Here is a 19,061-nt window from a genome sequence, read left to right as displayed (position 1 = left end):
GCGGCGGCGGTGGCGGCGGCGGCGGCGGTGGCGGCTGCCCGGCCAGTACTCCCGGCCCCCGCCATTTCGGACTGGGAGCGAGCGCAGCGCAGGCACTGAAGGCGGCGGCGGGGGCCAGAGGCTCGGCGGCTCCCAGGTGCGGGAGAGAGGTATGGAGCGGACCACCCCTCCTGGGCCCCTGCCCCGGTCCCGACCCTCCTCGCCGGCGCCGGGCGGGGCCGGCGGCGAGTGAATGAATTAGGGGTCCCCGGAGGGGCGGGGAGGGGGCGCGGGCGCTGAGCCCCAGCGGGCGGGCGGACGGGGTGGGGGTGGCTGCAGGGGGAGGCACAGGGACGCGGCGACGCGGGGAATGAGGAATGGGCGGTGCGGGGCTGAGGAGGGTGAGGCTAGAGGCGGCCGCCGCTTGTGCTGCTTCCTGGACGGGGAACCCCTTCCTTCCTCCTCCCCGAGAGCCTCGGCTGGAGGCGGCCGGGGAGAAACTCGCGGGCTGGGCGAGCTGCCCCTCGGGGCGGTCGGGTGCGGTGGAGGTTACTCCCGATGCGCTCCAATCTCCCCTCCCCCTCGTCGTCCTTCCCTCTCTCTGTCTGTCTCTTCTCTCCCTTCGCTCCCGCACCTCTTCCTCCCTTCCCAGCACTAGGCTGCCTCGTTACTGCCTTCTCTGCTGCATCTAGCATCTCTAGGACGAAGGTATAAACTTCTCCCTCGAGCGCAGACTGGACGGATAGTGGTCCTTAACAGTGTGTAGGGGGGTATATGAGTAATAGGGGAGGTCACGTTTTGGAAGAGCCTAGGAGAGTGCTTAGAGACCACTGTTTGTGGTTATTGTGTTTGGAAAAAATGCATCTGCAGCCGAGTTCCTGACTGCTCCCCTCCCCCATGTATGGGCTGTGACATTACTGTGGCCACAAAGGAGGAGGTGGAGGTAGAGATGGTGGTGGAAGAACAGGTGGCCAACACCCTACAACGTAAAGCCTGTGACTTAAGTGAAAAGGAAAAGTTAATCCCAGAAGGTCTGTTTTGCTTTGTCAAGTTAAAACACACTCAGAAAACCCGCAGAGCTGAAGCAGGGCTTTTTCCTTGCTAGTTGAGTGTAGACAGCAATAGCTACAATCACACTTAAAGTTTAATTTGCCTGTTCTTGTCCTTTCTCCTATTCTTGTAGATTACCCTCATCCTTACAAATTTGACCCCCATCCCAAGAGTTATTACAGTACTCCTAAATAGCACTCACACATTTTTTTTTTTGGACTGACTTGCCAGAGGAGTTAATTGTAGCAATCTTCCAGCCAACTGCCCGAAATACTCTTAGGCATGTGCATGCTGTAGCTGAAGTCCTAAACTGGCTCTCTTAAATCTTGACGTTTATCAAAACAAGGGTTAAGAACAGGAAGGCATTTTCTAATTTTTACACAATATACATATTTTATTGGTAATGGGAAAAAATCATTTAAAAAGAAATTACAAAGGGAAAAATTCTGTTCCTAATCATCATCTTAGAATCAACCATATGAGTGATGTCACTCTTAGGTGACTAAGGTCCAAAACGCTGACTCGGCCAGTCTGCAGTGGTAGACTATAGACATCAAATGTGGTTGATATCAGTACTGTTTACTTTGTTACTTTTTAGCCATCCACAGGCATACTTGATTTTAAGAGACCACAGATGAGAGGATAATTCAGGTTTCTGACAAAATTGAATTTTTTTCCCCCTTAACAAAATGTTGGGCTCTGGTCCCACTTCCACCCCTTCACAGCTATTTTAGCTTTGGGTGAAGGGGCTCTGTTTTGCTTATGATCTTCAGTAAGACTCCTTGGGAACACAGTTCTCTCTAGTGGATTTAAATATTATTTGGTTTCTAAAATCAATTCAGGGATATTTTTTTTTTTTCCAGAAACAACAGCTACACAAACATGTATACCAGAAGGTGTGTGTGTGTCTCAGAATTCACACAGCTAAGCTCTAATCCGGTGTCTGCCTACAGTATCTCCTAGACTAGCAAACTTTTTAGTTGCAAGGACACCTTATACTCTCGAAAATTATTGAAGGTCCCAATATAGGATATGTCTATGTGTACCATAGTACAAATGAGAATTTAAAAAATTGATTAATGCATTATAAATAGAAATAATAAGCCTATTACTTGGTAACATAATAGCATTTTCATGAAAACTATTTTTCAAAACAAACAGGAACATTAGAATAGTGGCATTGTTTCACGTTTTTGCTAATCTCTTTAACTATATTGCTTAATAAAAGACATCTGCATATCTGCTTATGCGCTCACTCTATTGTGATCCTATTTGGAAAACTACCTTTGTTAAAGAATAAGAGTGGAAAGGGTAAATAACGTTGTAGTAGTAGTAATGTTATTAGTATTATTAGTTTTGATCTCTTGGACCCCCAGAAAGTTTGAGGAATGCTGCTGGATTCCTGGACTGCAGTTTGAGAACTACTGTTCTAGCCTATCCAAATTGTTTTAGGGGGTAGGGTAGGCAGGGAGCTAGAGTATACATTTTGGTGTGATTCTCCTCATTGTTCCCCATTCCTTATGGCCTATATTTGGAATAAAAAGTGGGAGCAAACAGGATAAGATGCATGCTTGTAGAGGTTCCCAAGGTGGCCCTAGACAAGAACAAGGCTAGGCGGCACAGAGTAGGCCAGGGGCTGTACTATAACATTCTGTACTATAACAGTTGTCTAGGCTAACTGTTCTTTGTGAGAGGGCTCAGGAATAGCTAAGGAGGCGGTTAGTATGTTACCATTTGGAAACCATATTATCTTTTTTGGGGGGTGGGGGAGTGCCTATTTGGATAATTCTTGGTCTTCAGTTAATAGGATTCTGCATGTATGTATAGTGTTTATATTTGCACATTCATTAGTTTAGAACTACCTATCCTATCATTACTGCTTATTTGCTGCCATTCTTTCTGCAGTTCATTCCTTATTTTTAATAACATGTAGTTATTGGGGGAAAGGAGGTAAAATTAAATAATTTTATTTCAAGAAGTTTGAAACAGCTGATTAAAAAATATTTTTGGTCTTGTGCTCTCAGCCTTCCAAGTTGCCAATATTTATTTCAACTGTTGGAGCACTATGTACAGTAGCAGGGAGTGAAAGTCACCGAGAAGTATTCACTTACAGCTTTTAAAATACCTCTCGTTAAAAGCAGTGCTTACCTTTAAATTTTGTATGATTATATTTTTCTGGTGTGGAGTGCTATTTTTCAGCACTAATGTATGATTATATATGTGACAGATGATGAAATCATCCATACTGAATGGTTCAAAGTTCTTGAAGTTCTTTTAGTTTTTACATCATTATTTTCCCCAGCGGATATCTTACAGATTGAAATGTTGCCAAATCTGCTTCAGTGTCTTGGTTTTTATTTCTCCACTACACAGTCCAGTTTTATTTGACAGTCTTCCCTTCACCCCACATCTGACTCTTGCTCACTCTTCAGGAGGCTGCTGTGATGATGCTTTGAAAGGTTTTCCATAGCTGTGGGCTCCAACTAAGGCCCTCAGCGTATCCACTTGTAACTCTTAGGGGCCAGAGTCAACTAGGAACAGCGTAGAGGTAGCTGTCAAGGAGCTTTGTGTGGGTGTGTCCACAGGTATAGACATTTGTACTGAGTAAAGTCATGGCATGTTCCTTTGAGAGCCATTAACTGCTACAGAACAGCAGACTGGCTGTTTAGATAGAGCAACCTGAGTATAAGATAAAAGAACTTTGTACTCTGAATGCATTTTTCTCAGATGTTGATGGGGGAGTTTGTAAGCAAAGTGCAATTCGTTACAGCACTCCCTTATCTGTAGTCAACTGAAGTTTTCATCATTGAATTTTGTGAGGCATTTTGAAGTAATTTTGTATACAAAGGTGAATTTGCGTTAAAAGGTATTGGTAGAGTGGGTTATGTTAACCTCATGTTCTAATTTATATTAGCCACATGTTCTAATTTAGTCACATTTTCATTATTTTTATTATAAGGCCTGCTGAAAATGACTGAATATAAACTTGTGGTAGTTGGAGCTGGTGGCGTAGGCAAGAGTGCCTTGACGATACAGCTAATTCAGAATCACTTTGTGGATGAATATGATCCTACAATAGAGGTAAATTTTGTTTTAACATTATGCATATTGATTTGTGCAGGCCCATTCTTTGGGTACAAAGAAAGGGTTTCTCTGATCATTTTTTGTGACTACTCATTGTGGGGCAATTATACTGAAAATGATTTTACGAAGTTTTCTAAAATGTACTTGGGTTCCATGGCTTTATTGTGAAGTTATATATGTAACCAGAGATATGGAGGGCTTTTCTTCTCTCTAGAGAATATTAAGATACATAACGTACACTCTATGTTAGTATATGTGCTTTTTGATTATAAGTGTATTTCAGAGTTTTATGAGAGGGTAAAAATGTGAATTTACGTCTTACCTTATAGTCATTAAAAAAAATGTGGCTGTTTTATGTTTTGTTTGTTTTGCTATTTTTATGTCATGTGTAGAAGTTACAGTTGAATTGTACTGGGAAAATGTAATCATTTGATGGTTGGCTTTTAACAAACACTTAATTAGTGGTTTTCTTTTCACATTGAAGTAGTGGAGAACCTACAGCTACATGATAAATTTTAAAATGCTCATTTTTTTGTGTATTTATATCTGTATCTACATCAGGTCGTATAGAAGGGTACCACATCCAGTCCTTACCTTTTTTTTTTTTTTTTTAATTTTTTAATGTTTATTCTTGAGAGAGAGAGAGAGAGCATGAGTGGGGAAGGGGCAGAGAGAGAGGGAGACACAAAATCCAAAGCAGGCTCCAGGCTCTGAGCTGTTGGCACAGAGCCTGATGCAGGGGTTGAACCCACAAACTGCAAGATCATAACCTGAGCTGAAGTCAGATGCTCAATCGACTGAGCCACCCAGGCGCCCCATCCAATCCTTACCTTCTTTCACAGCTCTCTTTTAATTTACTCAAGGAAATTTTAGAATTGCTTTTATTACAAATTGATTAATGAATATTTTTAAAATTAATTTCATGAAAAATTGCCAAAATATAGGCCAAGAGCAAAATAATAGAATAAAGGCCTGCAAGAGACCTTGAGAGAGGTCATGGAGTATTCCTACTGCCTTCTGGCAGCACTATACTCAAATTATCTCAAGCAGATAAGGATTTATTTAATCCTAAAGACCTACAGGAGGGGATGGCACATAACTGTCCTTGTTCACTCACTTCCAGAATGTAATTATGAGCATATTTTATACATAATCTGAATATTCATGTTAACTGTAACATCAGTGGAGATGGAAATAAATGTATCACCTTGTCTTTGAAATAGACTTACGCTGTTAGATTATTTCTTAGACTTCTTTACCCCATGTTAGGCAGTCCTAATCCCTTAGCTTTCTATTCTGGATCTGCAGATCATACCAATTTTTTAATCAGCTCTGAAAAATTTCCCAGTACTTTCTCTGAGTCCCTGGCTGTGGAATCTAGAACAGGTTAAGATGTCCTGTTAAGGGACTGTGCCGTGTGATGTGTTCAAGAAACACTTTGACTGCATTGAGGTAGATTCTGAGGGCATTGGTGGCCTTGGCAAGATGTTATGCACTTAGAACTTTGAGGATTGATTAGATAACTTCATGAGGAAAATGTCAAATATTTTTGGTACCGCAGAAGAGAAAAGGAGAAATAATGCTTATTTGCAAAGATTTGATTTAAACTGAGCCAGCTTTTATTTGGTACAAGTAAAGGGAAAGAGTCTAACTGAAGTGGACCACCTGTATTGTAGTCTTCTATATTTTCTCTTGACAAGTTAGTTCAGTGCTGTATGATGGTTTGATTGTGTTTTCTCTTTTTCTTCGAGGAGATTAAATAGTTCACTCAATTCTAAAACCAAGCTTACTTGACATACTCCATTTAAATCAGAGGTAAAAGGAAGTTTTAATAGAATTCAGGTTAAACACGGAAGTTTTCCTGGGATTTTGGAAGATGATTTTAGCAGAAGTGCCCTCCATCTTCTCTGAAAATCTGAGGAATTCCATTACATTCTGTTTCCTGTCAGAGGTCATGAATGCTGTACAAGATAATGTGGTAAAACATGTTAGGAAGCCTTTCTGTCAAAATTGTTAAAGTATGATATAAATCTAAAATAAATAAAACCAAAAATTAATTCTTTATTTTGGATGAAAGTAGAAAAAGTTTATAAATTCAAACCCATAATTCTGATTATGATTTCTGCCAAACCAGAAGACTTAACTCTGGGAAGCATTGATTACCTGTGAACTTTGAAACTTTGACATTCCCTCCTGAGGTTAGCCATCTGGGGAAAGCTATCTGAGATTGTCTCTTGTCTCCCAAATTACAAATTAAATTCTTGGAGTAGTTCATATACAAGAAAGACAAGATAATTTAGTAGCTTATTTTAATAAATAGTAGTTAAGCAAAAATGCTGACTTGATATTTTTGTAAAAAGTTAAAAAGGAGATGTGGGGATATCACTACTGCAGTTAGGATTTGATTGGTGAATATTGTAGGTCAGAGAGAAAATGAGACAGGACATGGACTGCACATTTGGAATTCTCATTTGTGTTCCTGCACTAAAACAAATGGAAATAAATTTTAAAAAAATTAAAGAATACCATATTCTGGTGGTTTAGAATTTACAGAGATTTATACTAGAAGAAGAAGAAGAAGGTGGTTATTGATTCGTTTTATAGATAAAAATGGTCTCTGAGAGGTTGTAATTTGCCTGAGGATACTTAGCTAGTAAGTAATGGAATTTTAAGTTTTCTGAGACCAAGTTAAGTGAGATTTCCACTGTACCCTTGTATATAACTTTAAAAATGAAAAATTAGTCTTTAAGCTAGGAAGATATTTAATATTGGAGGCTGATTCAGATTTATCAATATACCAAAATTTGAACTTAGCACACTATCCAATGGCATCTTAATGGCAGTGATATGACATAGAATTAGACAGTTGTGATGCAGAGAGTACATTTGTATTTGAGGCTATGCACATGATAATTAACTTTACTGTTCTGAAACATTTTACCTTTATCTTGTGTGAAGTTCACCAAAGAGTTCCAGAGATAATGAAGTCATTGTTAGTGATACAGGAATATTAAAAAGTCAAAGCAATTTCCAAGCACAATACCAGGCTAGAAATAACATAAGCTTTTATAGTTTAGAGATCACTTTTATCAAAACACATTCTCTAAAATGTGTTTTCCAAGGTAAAATTTGGTAGAAGGAGAAAAATCTTGTTTTAAAAAAAATACGAGTAGTTATAGACATTGAGACCAGAATGATCATTTGATCGATTAGCAAATATATATTATGTGTCTACTGGATATAATATGCTAGTAAAAATAGATGTAGAGAGAAGTATTTTTTTCCAGGCTGTAATTCATTGACATTTCCATTCTTCTGTTAATGTGACACTTGGAATTTAGTCTAAGTATTATGCCCTGCTTTGGATGAAGGTTTCCTACTCAGGAAGATGGATTCATGATTGGATTGATTTGTTCTATCTTTAGAGCTCTGAGCTGTGGAGTATTTATTCACCAAGAGTTATCAGTTTTTCTATTTTTTAATATTTTTTCTATTTTTTATATTAATTACAGAATTTATTTTACTTGCTGAATAAGGCATTATAGAGAGAACATTTATAACATTAAGCCAATATTGAAGAGTGATGTGGGAAAAGCGTTGGATAATGTTGTCGACTGTTATTTTTCTGGTTTTATACATATGTATCAGGAGTTATCAATGAGGGGTGGGTGACTTGCTTCCCAGGGGACATTTGGCAATACCTAGAGATATTTTTGATTGTCACAACTTGAGAAGGGGGACTGCTCCTGGCATCTGTGATCTAGAGGTGGAGGCAGGGATGCTGTTAAACTTCCTACAGTGCAGAGACAGCTCCCACAGCAAATTATCTGGCTCCAAGTGACAGAAGTGCTGAGGTTGAGACACTCCCATGTGTTAAAGATCTCTTTGTCAAATTCAAGTCTCTGAATAAGATTTACATTAGATATACTAACATAACACAGATTTAAACTTTACCTTTTCTAAACTAATAGTGTATTAGCTTATTCTAGTGTTCTGTTAAAACGTTTTTAAAATAAGGTAGACAGCAATTTTGTACATGCATTTTTCTTCAGAGCTTTGGCCAGCTTTCCCCCTTTCCAAGTGAGTGCCCTCTACTGGTCAATTTATTCACCTTCATTATAAATAACAATGAAATACCAACTTTATTTTTTATTTTTCCTGTTTAAACTGTGGGCAAAATCAATTTATAACCATGTAACTTTTATTTATTATTTTTTAAATAAATAAAATTTAATTTTTTAAAAGGTCACTTTTTCTTTTTGGGGGGGAGAGAGAGTGAGAGAACAAGCATGAGTGGGAGAGAGGGTCAGAGAGAGAGAATCTTAAGCAGGCTCCACATTCCATGTGGAGCCGGACATGGGGCTTGATCCCATGACCCTGGGATCATGACCTGAGCTGAAATCAAGAGTTGGACGCTCAACCATCCGAGCCACCCAGGTGCCCCATAATTTTTTTTAAGTCTTATTTTATATGATTAATTTTTTAAAGTTTAAAATATCACCTTTATTCTCTGCTAATATTAAGACTACTATGTGGATGAGTTAGGTTTCACTAATGAAATATGTAGGTGAATTATTTTTAACTAAGAAAGGAAATGTGGCAGTGAAGGAGAAAATAGGGTGGTCGGTTGTTAACACTGACATTACTTTGAGGGAGTAAAAAGTGGCACTTTAACTCTGAATTTCTTCATGCACACAGGAGCTACACTACAGTTCAAAGCCTAGTGATGTGCTACATGGGTGTTAAGGGCATTTGTAAAGTGGCGAATTGTGAAAGTTCACATTTTGTAGATTTTTATAGTACTGGGGAATAGTTGTAAGCACCTGATTTTTAAAATAAAGTAACATAAAATTCAGGCTCTGTTTAGGTCAATTTAAGAATAAATATTTACTTAATAATAATAACTGCTTATTTAGATGTTAATGTTAAAAATTATCAGATATGTTTTATTCCAACTTCTTTTGGTCCAACAACTGGATTTTTATAAATACAAAGCTTTACAGATATACAGTGAAAGTTGGTAATGGAAGTAAGTGAAAGGAAAAAAATGTTTTTATGATTTGACATCTCTTAAGATTCTGTTCTTAACAATGCACCTAATTCCTTAATTCCATGATTATTGTTCAGTGCCCACTCTGTACCATGCAGGCTTCCTTGGGGCTGGAGATACATTGAGCAAAAGGGACCAGATCTCGCTGCCTTCATGAAGCTTATTGGTCTTAGATCTATTTTGAAGAGCAGTGCTTCTAGATAATGATCCTCATTCTGTTTAATTTGGAGCTTTAATTTAAGCTTTGTGCTTTAGGAGGGCATTAGATTTCTTGCATCTCTTTTAACTATATTGTCAAAGAGTGCATAGGTTTATGGAATAGTTGTATTGTAATCTTAATAGAATTAGTATAAATGGGTAGTAAAAATAAAATATTTGAGAGGATTAAGTAGGGACACAGTGCTTATGTTAGGTAATTTTTCAACTTCTTATTTTGAAATTTTTCAGACTGTGGGAAAGTAGCACAATGAATACCTGTTACCCTTAAACAGGCTACATTGATTTGGTTAAGGTGATGTCTATCAGTTTTCTCTCTGTAAAGGTATCTTCTTTTTCTTTAATATGTACCCTGTGGGGAGATGCTTTGGGACTATAAGTATCCTATTCTCCCAACATACTTGCACTCAGTGGGATATAGCATCAACTGATAATTCTTGCCAGAATAAATTACTACCATAGTGGTTGCAAAATAGTAGATCATCTTATAACCCTATTATTACTTCTACATTTATTAGTTGACAATCTACCATAAATAAGGGCTCTCTCTTTTCTCTTCTGTCTCCTTATTTGTTTTTTTCTTATTTGTATTAGTGTGGATGCCTGGATTCTTTTTGTATTCAATGTGTTAAAGTCTACTACTGTAGTTATTGGTTTTGATCTCAAATTTGTTTTTGATATGGCCCTTTTGATATGATCTCAAATTTGTTTTGATATGGCCCTTTCAAGTTGGCCTCTGTATCCATTGACATGTCTCTTATAAGATTCTGAGCTCTTCATTTTCTGGCACAGTGTGCTAGGTTCACCTTGTACTTTCCTGTCTTCAGTGTGGATTCAGCCTTTTGTCCAAAGTGTCCTAATTCCTTTTAGTGGGGAGTGGTACTTAGAAATTAAGACCTAGATGTTGGAGTGGCGTCTGGCTGACTCAGTTGGTAGAGCATGCAGCTCTTGATCTTGGGGTCAGAGTTTGAGCCCCACGTTGAGAATAGAGATTACTTTAAAAAAAAAAAAAAAAAAGACCTAGATGTTAGGTATTATTTATTGCTGCTGGGGTGTCACTGCTTCTAGACCCTTCTGAGGAATATATTTATTTAAAAATCATGAGTTCATTCTTCCTCACCTTCCTCCGTTAATTTTATTTCTCCCATGGTGAGAGGTTCTGTTTCTACCTTGTATAAATTTTACTGTTTTCTATATCCGACAGCTGTTGAAATGAAATAATACCAATCTTAAATCCTGGTTCTTGCAGTATTATTATTTTGGGGGTGGGGGTAGAGAGAGGGGGCAGAGGATCTGAAGCAAGCTCTGCGCTGACAGGCTGACAGCAGTGAGACTGATGTGGGGCTCAAACTCAACGAACCGTGAGATCATGACCTGAGCCAAAGTCGGGCGCTCAACCAACTGAGCCACCCAGGTGCCCCTCTTGCAGTATTATTTTAAGTAAAACAGGTTGAGTGAATTAACATTCGGTTAGCTTTTATATTTGCGGTATTGGGATTAAATATTTTTCTCCATTGAGAAAAGTAGGATCCTTTTTGTTTTCAAACTATCTTAAACCATTTAGGAAAACATTTAGGAAAAGATGGAGCAGTTTGGGTACATGAAAATTAAGACATCATTAACAAAAATACACGGAAACCTGAGAAAAGGATTTGCATCATATATCAATCAGGAAGCTCTCATATATAAATTAGAAAAAAGCAAACACCCAATCGGAATAAAAAGAGGCTAAGGATATAAATAGCCAACCTATCCATCAAAAATAAATAAAGTAAAATGAATGACATAGATACCTCATTAATATAGAAATACAAGTTCAAACAATAAATAACATTTTTTACTTTGATATTGGCTAAGATTATAATGTTAGGGGTGCTGGGAAGAGTGCGTAGGCAAGTGTACGTACTCCTTATGAGGTAGTGGAGTGTACCTTGTGATAAACTTCCTGGAGGTCAGTTTGGCAGTATGTATCAAAATGTAAACTGCATGTTCTTTGACTAAGTAGTTTCTCCTCTAGGAATTTATCCCAAGGATTCGATTGGATAAATGTTTAAGATGTATAATACATGGTAATGTTTATTGCAGTGTTGTTTATGATTTTTAAAAGTGGAAATAATCTACAGGTTACCAGTAGGGAATGGGTAAAATAAATTATGGTATATCTATACAAATTGTATTATACAGTTGTCAAAAAGATTAGGTAGATCTGTATGTACTGTCGTTGAAAATTACCCATTGTGTAAATGAAAGCTGCATCATAGTATATTGTATAGAGTGTGATTCCATATAGTATGTAAAAGCAATGTGGATATGTATAGAAAATGTGGTAGGAGTTAAGCCAGACTCATTCTCTGTAATATTTGGTTTTTTAAAATGAGCATATACTAGAGAAGGGAAAATAAATATTCATTTTTGAGGGAGAAAAGTCACTAACATGGTGGATACCTTTAAATTACTTCATAATTTACTTTCTTTTTTTAAAAGATTCAACACATTGGATAATGCAGATGTATCTTGGATAATGAAATTGGTACTAGGCCAGTTAAAGAATAGCTGAGAGATATATAATACAGAACATGAAAATTATATTGGCATTTGTAATTATTAAGATTGGATCTGTGATTGGTCCTGCTTCACATTCTGTCCTTGGCATCAAGTGATAATTTATGGCAAGATGCCACATGACTTCAATAGATTACAGGTGTATGCTTATTGTATCTTTATTTTCAAAATCTGTTATGCAAATTTTCCTTGGGTTTATTCAGATTTTTGAACCAGCTTTATCTCTTGGAAGTAGTGCACCTTTTATTCTCTCTAGTCTTAAGCTAAGATTCAACATTCTCATCATTTTAAGTATTCCTCACTTAGTAGAAAAACGTTTGTTTTCTTTATTTTTACTTGTAATCAATCAATGTCTTCATCAAAAATTCTGTCATGAGAACCCTAATCAAAACAGAGATCCTTTGTCATCTTCATAGTTTTAGCTTTCCTTCCCTGGAGCTTGCCCCAGCTCGATTATATGTATTTTGAAATACGGTGACCAGTTTTGCAAAAAGTAGTCCCAAGTGTAGATGTTCAGTGATCTTATAAAAACAGGATACTGCTGTTGCCATATAGTTCCTAGTAGCCAGTGGCCTGCCCCCTGACCTTTTTGGCCTTTAATAGCATGTATAATGTAATCTATAAAAGCATATAGTTACCCTTTTTATAGCACTTTTCATTTTATAAAGGAGTTTCATAGTTTTTAATCCTAACCTGTATACAAAGTCCTGTATGTTATTATTTACCTACTTTTACTGCTGAAGGACAATGGCTTAGAGTATGTGAGTATGTGAGACATTAGGTAGTTTGTCGACACTCACACTAGAACTTAGTGAAGTTCTGCGGCTGCCCATAGCCTAGCCTATTTCTGGCCTAGATTTCTGTCCTGAGCATCAGATCTCTATATCAAGCTGCCTCCGGGTCAAACCCATAAGCGTAGGGAATTTGACATGCCCCAGATTGAACTCATCTTTTCCTCTAGTCTTCCCCTTCGGTTCCTATGCCCAGTCAGTAAACTGCCATTAAAAAAATTGAGATATTATTCATACAGCCTAAATTCATCCTTTTAAAATATACAGTTCAGTGGTTTTTAGTATATTCACGAAGTTATATGACCATAACATTTTTGTCACCCCAAAAAGAAGCCCAATACCCATTAGCCGTCACTCCTTAGTCCCTTCTCCTGCTAGCTGCTGGCCACAACTAATTTACTTTCTCTGTGGATTTTCCTATTCTGAATATTTCATAAAATCAGAATCATACAATATGTGGCCTTTTGTGTTTGGGTTTCTTTCGTGTAGTGTAATGTTTTCAAGGTCCATCCATGTTATCACATGGTTCAATACTTTATTCCTTTTTATGGCTGAATAATATTCTGTTGTGTGGATATTACCATACTTTGTTAATCAATTAGTTCATGGGCATTTAGATTGTTTCCTCTTTTTGGCTATTTTGAATAATGTTGCTGTAAACATTGGTGTACACTTTTGTGTGTGAATATATATTTTCAGTTCTCTTGGGTATATACCTGGAAGTAGAATTGCTGAGTCATGTGGTATCTTTATGTTTAACTGTTTCAACAGCTGTCAGACTCTTCCACAGTGGTTGCAATATTTACATTCCCACCAGCAATGTATGAGGGTAGTTCTGCCAATTTTACCCATTAAATAGTTCTCAAAACTATTTAGTCTTCTCCATCTATAGTGTTGTTTCTGTGTTCAGGTTCTGTCATTTCTTGTAATACTTTCTTAACACTCCTAGCCTCCAACCTGGTTCCTTTCTATAATTTTTCATAATCTAACTCTGATTTTCCTTTCTACTTAAAAACCTTCCAGTAATTTAGTATAAGATAGAGTTCAAAATTCCTTGATGTGGCAGACAAGACCCTCCATAAGCTGACCTCTTGATTGTGGAGTTTCACTTCTACTTACCAGTAATTCCTCTAAGTTAAAGTTGTATTGAACATCTTGGTTCCATGTACTCAACATGTGTTTCATGTTTCTATGCATTCTCTTTGCTCCTTGCTGCCTGGAGCCGCTGGTCTTTCTTAATTCATACAAGCAGAGTTGATCTCTTCTTCCTGTGCGCCACCATTGTGCTTTGTCCAGCACATGGCATTGCATTTATTTCACTGAGTTTTAATTGTCTGTATATCATATCTCTTCTAGCAGTCCTAGCTCTTTGAGGTCCAAAACTTTAGAATTCCTGGCATAATATATGATACTTACTAGATATTTTTGTAAGTGTCCCTATGATGCAAGAGAGAATCAAGTGGGTAGGTGGGAATGAGCTCATAAGCCTGTGTTTGTATCTCTCAAATTCCATGTTTCTCCCCTACTATAATTCCAACGTACTAGGCAGTTATACAGGATTTTAGCTGTCTTTGAGAACTAGCTTTCTATAACAATCTTTGATGGCTTATAACCAGTAGTGTGGACCACATTATTCTATGATGGATGTAAATAATCTTTTGGAAGAGTAGCAAAATACTTGAGCATTAAAGGAGTAAAAGTGAGTTTCTCATTTTTTCCTATAGATGTTATTTTAGTAGTATGTGAAAAGTACTTATGGTACTTAATGCATTAAGAAAACCTTATTAAACATTTCAAGGGGCGCCTGGGCGGCTCAGTCGGTTAAGCGTCCGACTTCAGCTCAGGTCATGATCTCGCGGTCTGTGGGTTCGAGCCCCACGTCGGGCTCTGTGCTGACAGCTCAGAGCCTGGAGCCTGTTTCAGATTCTGTGTCTCCCTCTCTCTGACCCTCCCCCATTCATGCTCTGTCTCTCTCTGTCTCAAAAATAAATAAAGGTTAAAAAAAATTTTTTTCAAAAGTAAATCCCCAAATAATACTTTAGCTCACATTTTCAGCAGTCCTGTTCATGTTTACAAGAGCATCTGATGGAATCAGCAGCATGAAGAAGGAGATTAAATGGGTTAATGATTATAATATGCTTATCACAGTATCTGAATACTGTTTTGTTGTTGTTTACTATGGTGTCTTCCCATGTCAGGGGTTCACTGCCTGAGTTGGAAAACTAAATTGAGTGTGTTAAAAGGTGAACATACTGAGTAACTTGGTTACTATTAATTATAATAGAAAATTGACAAAGTGATGTCTTGGTCCATGAGTTTATCTCATCTTGAATGATTTAGTCTTAATTCTCAAATTCCTCTAATGGTTCTACAGATAAATTTCTATGCATAAAACAGCATTTAAAGGTGTTTTAACAAACTTGAAAACACTTTTAAAAAATTATACAAGTCAGTGCAAAAAAAAAGATGAAAATTCCAAGTGGGCAAAGGACACATGTGATGGGAGTAAATATGGAAATATGAAAAAATCCTATATAACATTATTAGTCCTCAAAGAAATGGATATTAAAACAGTAAGAATTTTTAGCTTAATAAACGGACAGAAATTTAAAGAAAAATAAAAGTATAAAATCTATTGTTAGTGAGTGATGATGAAGCTGGTACACTCTTAATGTTGTATGGAAAATTTGATACTGAACACAATGTATGCACCAACCAGCTTTTACATATCTTAACATTCTGCCACATTTGGTGTAGATCCTTTTTCTTTTTCAAGATACAAAACTTAATACAGTTAAAGGCCCCTGTGATCTCTGTAGTCTTACTCTCTTCCCTCCCATAAATGTTTTTAAATCTTTCTTATATATTGTTTTGTTTGTATTTTTACATTAAAGCTTTCATATTATATGAAAGTTGCTTGAATACATTTATTAAGAGTCTTGATATAATTTTAAAATTTACAACTTCATTGTTCTAATATAACTTACAGTATCTTAAACTTGTGCTTATTTGTAGAAGACTGTGTTATAGTGTGTGCATTTATTTACATTGAATGGATTCATTCATTTATTTAACAGACAGTACTGATTACCCACTGTATTCAAGACTTTACACATGAGGTGTATAGTGGTGAGCAGAGCAGATGTGTGCCCCAACCATTATGGATGGTATATAGATAGTAATTAAACAATTAAACAACAACAAAAAAAACATAGTTACAAATTATAATACATGCTGTGAAGGAAATACAGAGGTGCTGAAGAAGTGGTAAGCCCTTTGGATTTTATTTTTAAAAAGGAAGGGATGCGGGCGCCTGAATGGCGCAGTCGGTTAAGCGTCCGACTTCAGCCAGGTCACCATCTCGCGGTCCGTGAGTTCGAGCCCCGCGTCAGGCTCTGGGCTGATGGCTCAGGGCCTGGAGCCTGTTTCCGATTCTGTGTTTCCCTCTCTCTCTGCCCCTCCCCCGTTCATGCTCTGTCTCTCTCTGTCCCAAAAATAAATAAAAAATGTTGAAAAAAAAATTTAAAAAAATAAAAAGGAAGGGATGCTATTAGAAGACTTTAAGCAAGCGAGTGACATGATTTAGCTGACATTTAAAAACGATCACTAGCTGCTCTGTGGAGAACATATCTTAAGAGTAACAATAGGGATCCCTGCTAGGAAGCAGTTGTAAGAAATTGCATGAGACCAAATAGTTGTCATGGACTAAGGGGATGGTAGTGGTGGTGGTCGATGCTTGGATTTGAAGTATATTTTGAAAACAGATAAATGGCATAAGGTTGTGAGTCAGTATTAAATGCCTATGTAATCTTTCTTTGTAAGACATCTTAGGATGCCATTTTAGGTATATGTCTATTTTCACTGTCATTAAAAAATAAATAAATAAACCCTTTTTCCTTAGCGCATTTACCAGAAGGGGTATTATTTTGTCAAAGGCTGTGAACATTTGTATAGCTCTTGGTAAATATCGTAATTGCTTTCCAAAAGGATTGTGCCTGTTTATTGTTATCGCCAGATAACTACGATTAACTACTATCTACGATTAACTTTTTCCGGCATGGTAGATTTCATTTAATATTTCAGTAAATTAAAAAATAGCACTTTGGCCAGGAGTGAAGGGAAATTTATGGAATAACTTTCGTTTATTTTATTATGTTGAATTAATTTAAGTGGCTTTATCCTCATTTGCAAAGGATGTTAGTAACCTATGTACCTGATATGAAAGTTTATTCTCTTTGAAAGGCTGGAAATAATACCCATGAAAAATGTAAAGTCTTCTGGCACCTGGCTGGCTCAGTTGGTAGAGCATGGGACCCTTGATCTCAGCAGGACCATGAGTTTGAGCCCCACACTGGACATAGAGCTTACTTTAAAAACAAAAAAGTAGGGGTGCCAGGGTGGCTCAGTTGGTTAAGCATCTGGCTCTTGGTTTTGGCTTAGGTCATGATCTCGTAGTTCTTGGGATCGAGCCCCTCATCAGGCTCTGTGCTGATAGCGCAGAGCCTGCTTGGGATTCTCTCTTTCCCTCTTTGTCTGCCCTCGCCCTGCTCCTGCATGTTCTTTCTCTCTCTCAAAATAAATAAATAAAACTTAAAAAAAAAGTAAAAATTTTGAAAAAAGTAAAGTCTTGATCTTTTTCTTGCTTCATTCTTAACTGGTTTCATTATAGAACCTATGTTTTTAAATTGGTTAGGCTTTGATAACTTGTACTTTTACAAAGTGGTGATTTTTTTTTTAATAGATGAAAAGAACAAATAATATTAGTTGAGAATACTTCAGATTTGTGAAGTTATTTTATTAGCTTAGAGCAGGGGTTGGTAAACTTTTCTCTAAAGGGTCACATTGGTCTTTGTTGCATAATCTTTGCTTTTTTTTTTTTTTTTTAATAACCATTTAAAAGCATAAAAACTATTCTTAGCTGGTGGGCCATGAAAAAACAGGTGGGCAGAATTTGGCCTGTGGGCCAGTAGTTTGCTGAACCCTTAGACTCTAATCTTGGGAAAGAGTCTTCATTGATGTAAATTTTTTCTACCTCCATATATTTCTTTTCTTATGGCTAACCTGAAGTTAGAACAAAATCTTGAGTATTTATATATCATTTTTGCTTGCTTTCTGCTTTGTATACTTCATCATTTAACACTTTGTTCTTAAGCTTCTGCCAAGTTGCACTGCCTTTTTATATAGCTCAGTGACTGATTGCACTTCTAAGGATGACTGTAGTTAAAATTAGCTTTGGAAATACTGAATTTCTAACCTAAATCTATTATTCCTAATCAGGATATTCTACTCCATTGCACATAAGTAGGTTGTAGATTACTTTTTTCAGTAACTAAATGTGACTCCTAACTTTGCTGGCAATTTTGTTAGGGTTTAGAAGGGAAAAGATAATGGGAATGAAATACATGAGTAAATAGGGACTGCTTTTCCAGTTTCTCGGTCCCTTTGATGGAGTATTCATCAAAAATGCAAAATGTTTAAAAAATTTATACATGGGAATCACTGAGGTACATCTTGGAGGAATTCTATGTGGACAGATGGTGAGTAATCCCCCAGCCAAACATTAGGTACAGATTTTGGTGGCTCCAGAAGACTATGGTCCTTAACTTTATTATTGGTAGAAATTTTTAGATGTGAAGACTAAGTAAACTTTCAGCTCTAAGGTTAACCTAAGTTAGAATTGGTAAGTGAAGAATGTGAGGTGATAGCAATAGGTAAGGAAAGTCTTTCATCTGTAGCTACACCTGGGTAACGAACGGATTGACTAAGACACTGTACTTTACTCTCAATTCCTGCTCTTCCATCACATTTCAAAAATACTGGTTTTCAATTTATAATATACAGGAGTTCTTTCAAGTACTTAGTTAAGGGAATAGGCTTTAAAAATCCAACCAGATGTTCAAATCTTTAGTAAGAAGCTTCTTTTTTAGAAAATCAGTACCCATCCTGGGCACCTGGGTGGCTTAGTCAGTTAAGTGTCCATCAGCTTACGTTATGATCTCACAGTTTGTGGGTTCGAGCCCCATGTCAGGCTTTGTCCTGACAGCTCAGAGCCTGGAGCCTGCTTTGGATTCTCTGTCTCCCCCTCTCTCTGTTCCTCTCCTGCTCATGCTCTCTGTCTCTCAAAAATAAACATTTAAAAAAAAAAGGGGGGTGGCGCCTGGGTGGCTCAGTCGGTTGAGCGTCCGACTTTGTCTCAGGTCATGATCTCGCGGTCCGTCGGTTCGAGCCCCGCGTCGGGCTCTGTGCTGACAGCTTGGAGCCTGGAGCCTGTTTCGGATTCTGTGTCTCCCTCTCTCTCTGACCCTCCCCCACTCATGCTCTGTCTCTCT

The 19,061-nt window shown here is 37.4% G+C and overlaps 1 protein-coding gene across 4 annotated transcripts in view; it reads left to right on the top strand.

Annotated features, from left to right (window-relative positions):
* Positions 1-19,061, top strand: part of KRAS (KRAS proto-oncogene, GTPase) — a 40,125-nt gene continuing 21,064 nt past the window's right edge. For 3 of the 4 annotated variants that reach the window (XM_027035764.2, XM_027035766.2, XM_053226024.1), the window contains exons 1-2: positions 15-149; positions 3,989-4,110. In XM_027035764.2, the coding sequence (XP_026891565.1) occupies positions 4,000-4,110 (111 nt within the window). In that variant the 5' untranslated portion in view covers positions 15-149; positions 3,989-3,999. Of the gene's footprint in view, positions 150-3,988; positions 4,111-19,061 lie in introns of all 4 variants that reach the window. The other variant, XM_027035763.2, reaches the window with a different exon arrangement.

This window comes from Acinonyx jubatus, chromosome B4 (genome assembly GCF_027475565.1).
Source record: "Acinonyx jubatus isolate Ajub_Pintada_27869175 chromosome B4, VMU_Ajub_asm_v1.0, whole genome shotgun sequence".
NCBI classification, from domain to species: Eukaryota; Metazoa; Chordata; class Mammalia; order Carnivora; family Felidae; genus Acinonyx; species Acinonyx jubatus.
The sequence above is the reverse complement of the archived record's forward strand: the minus strand, read 5'-3'. Positions and strand labels throughout refer to the sequence as shown.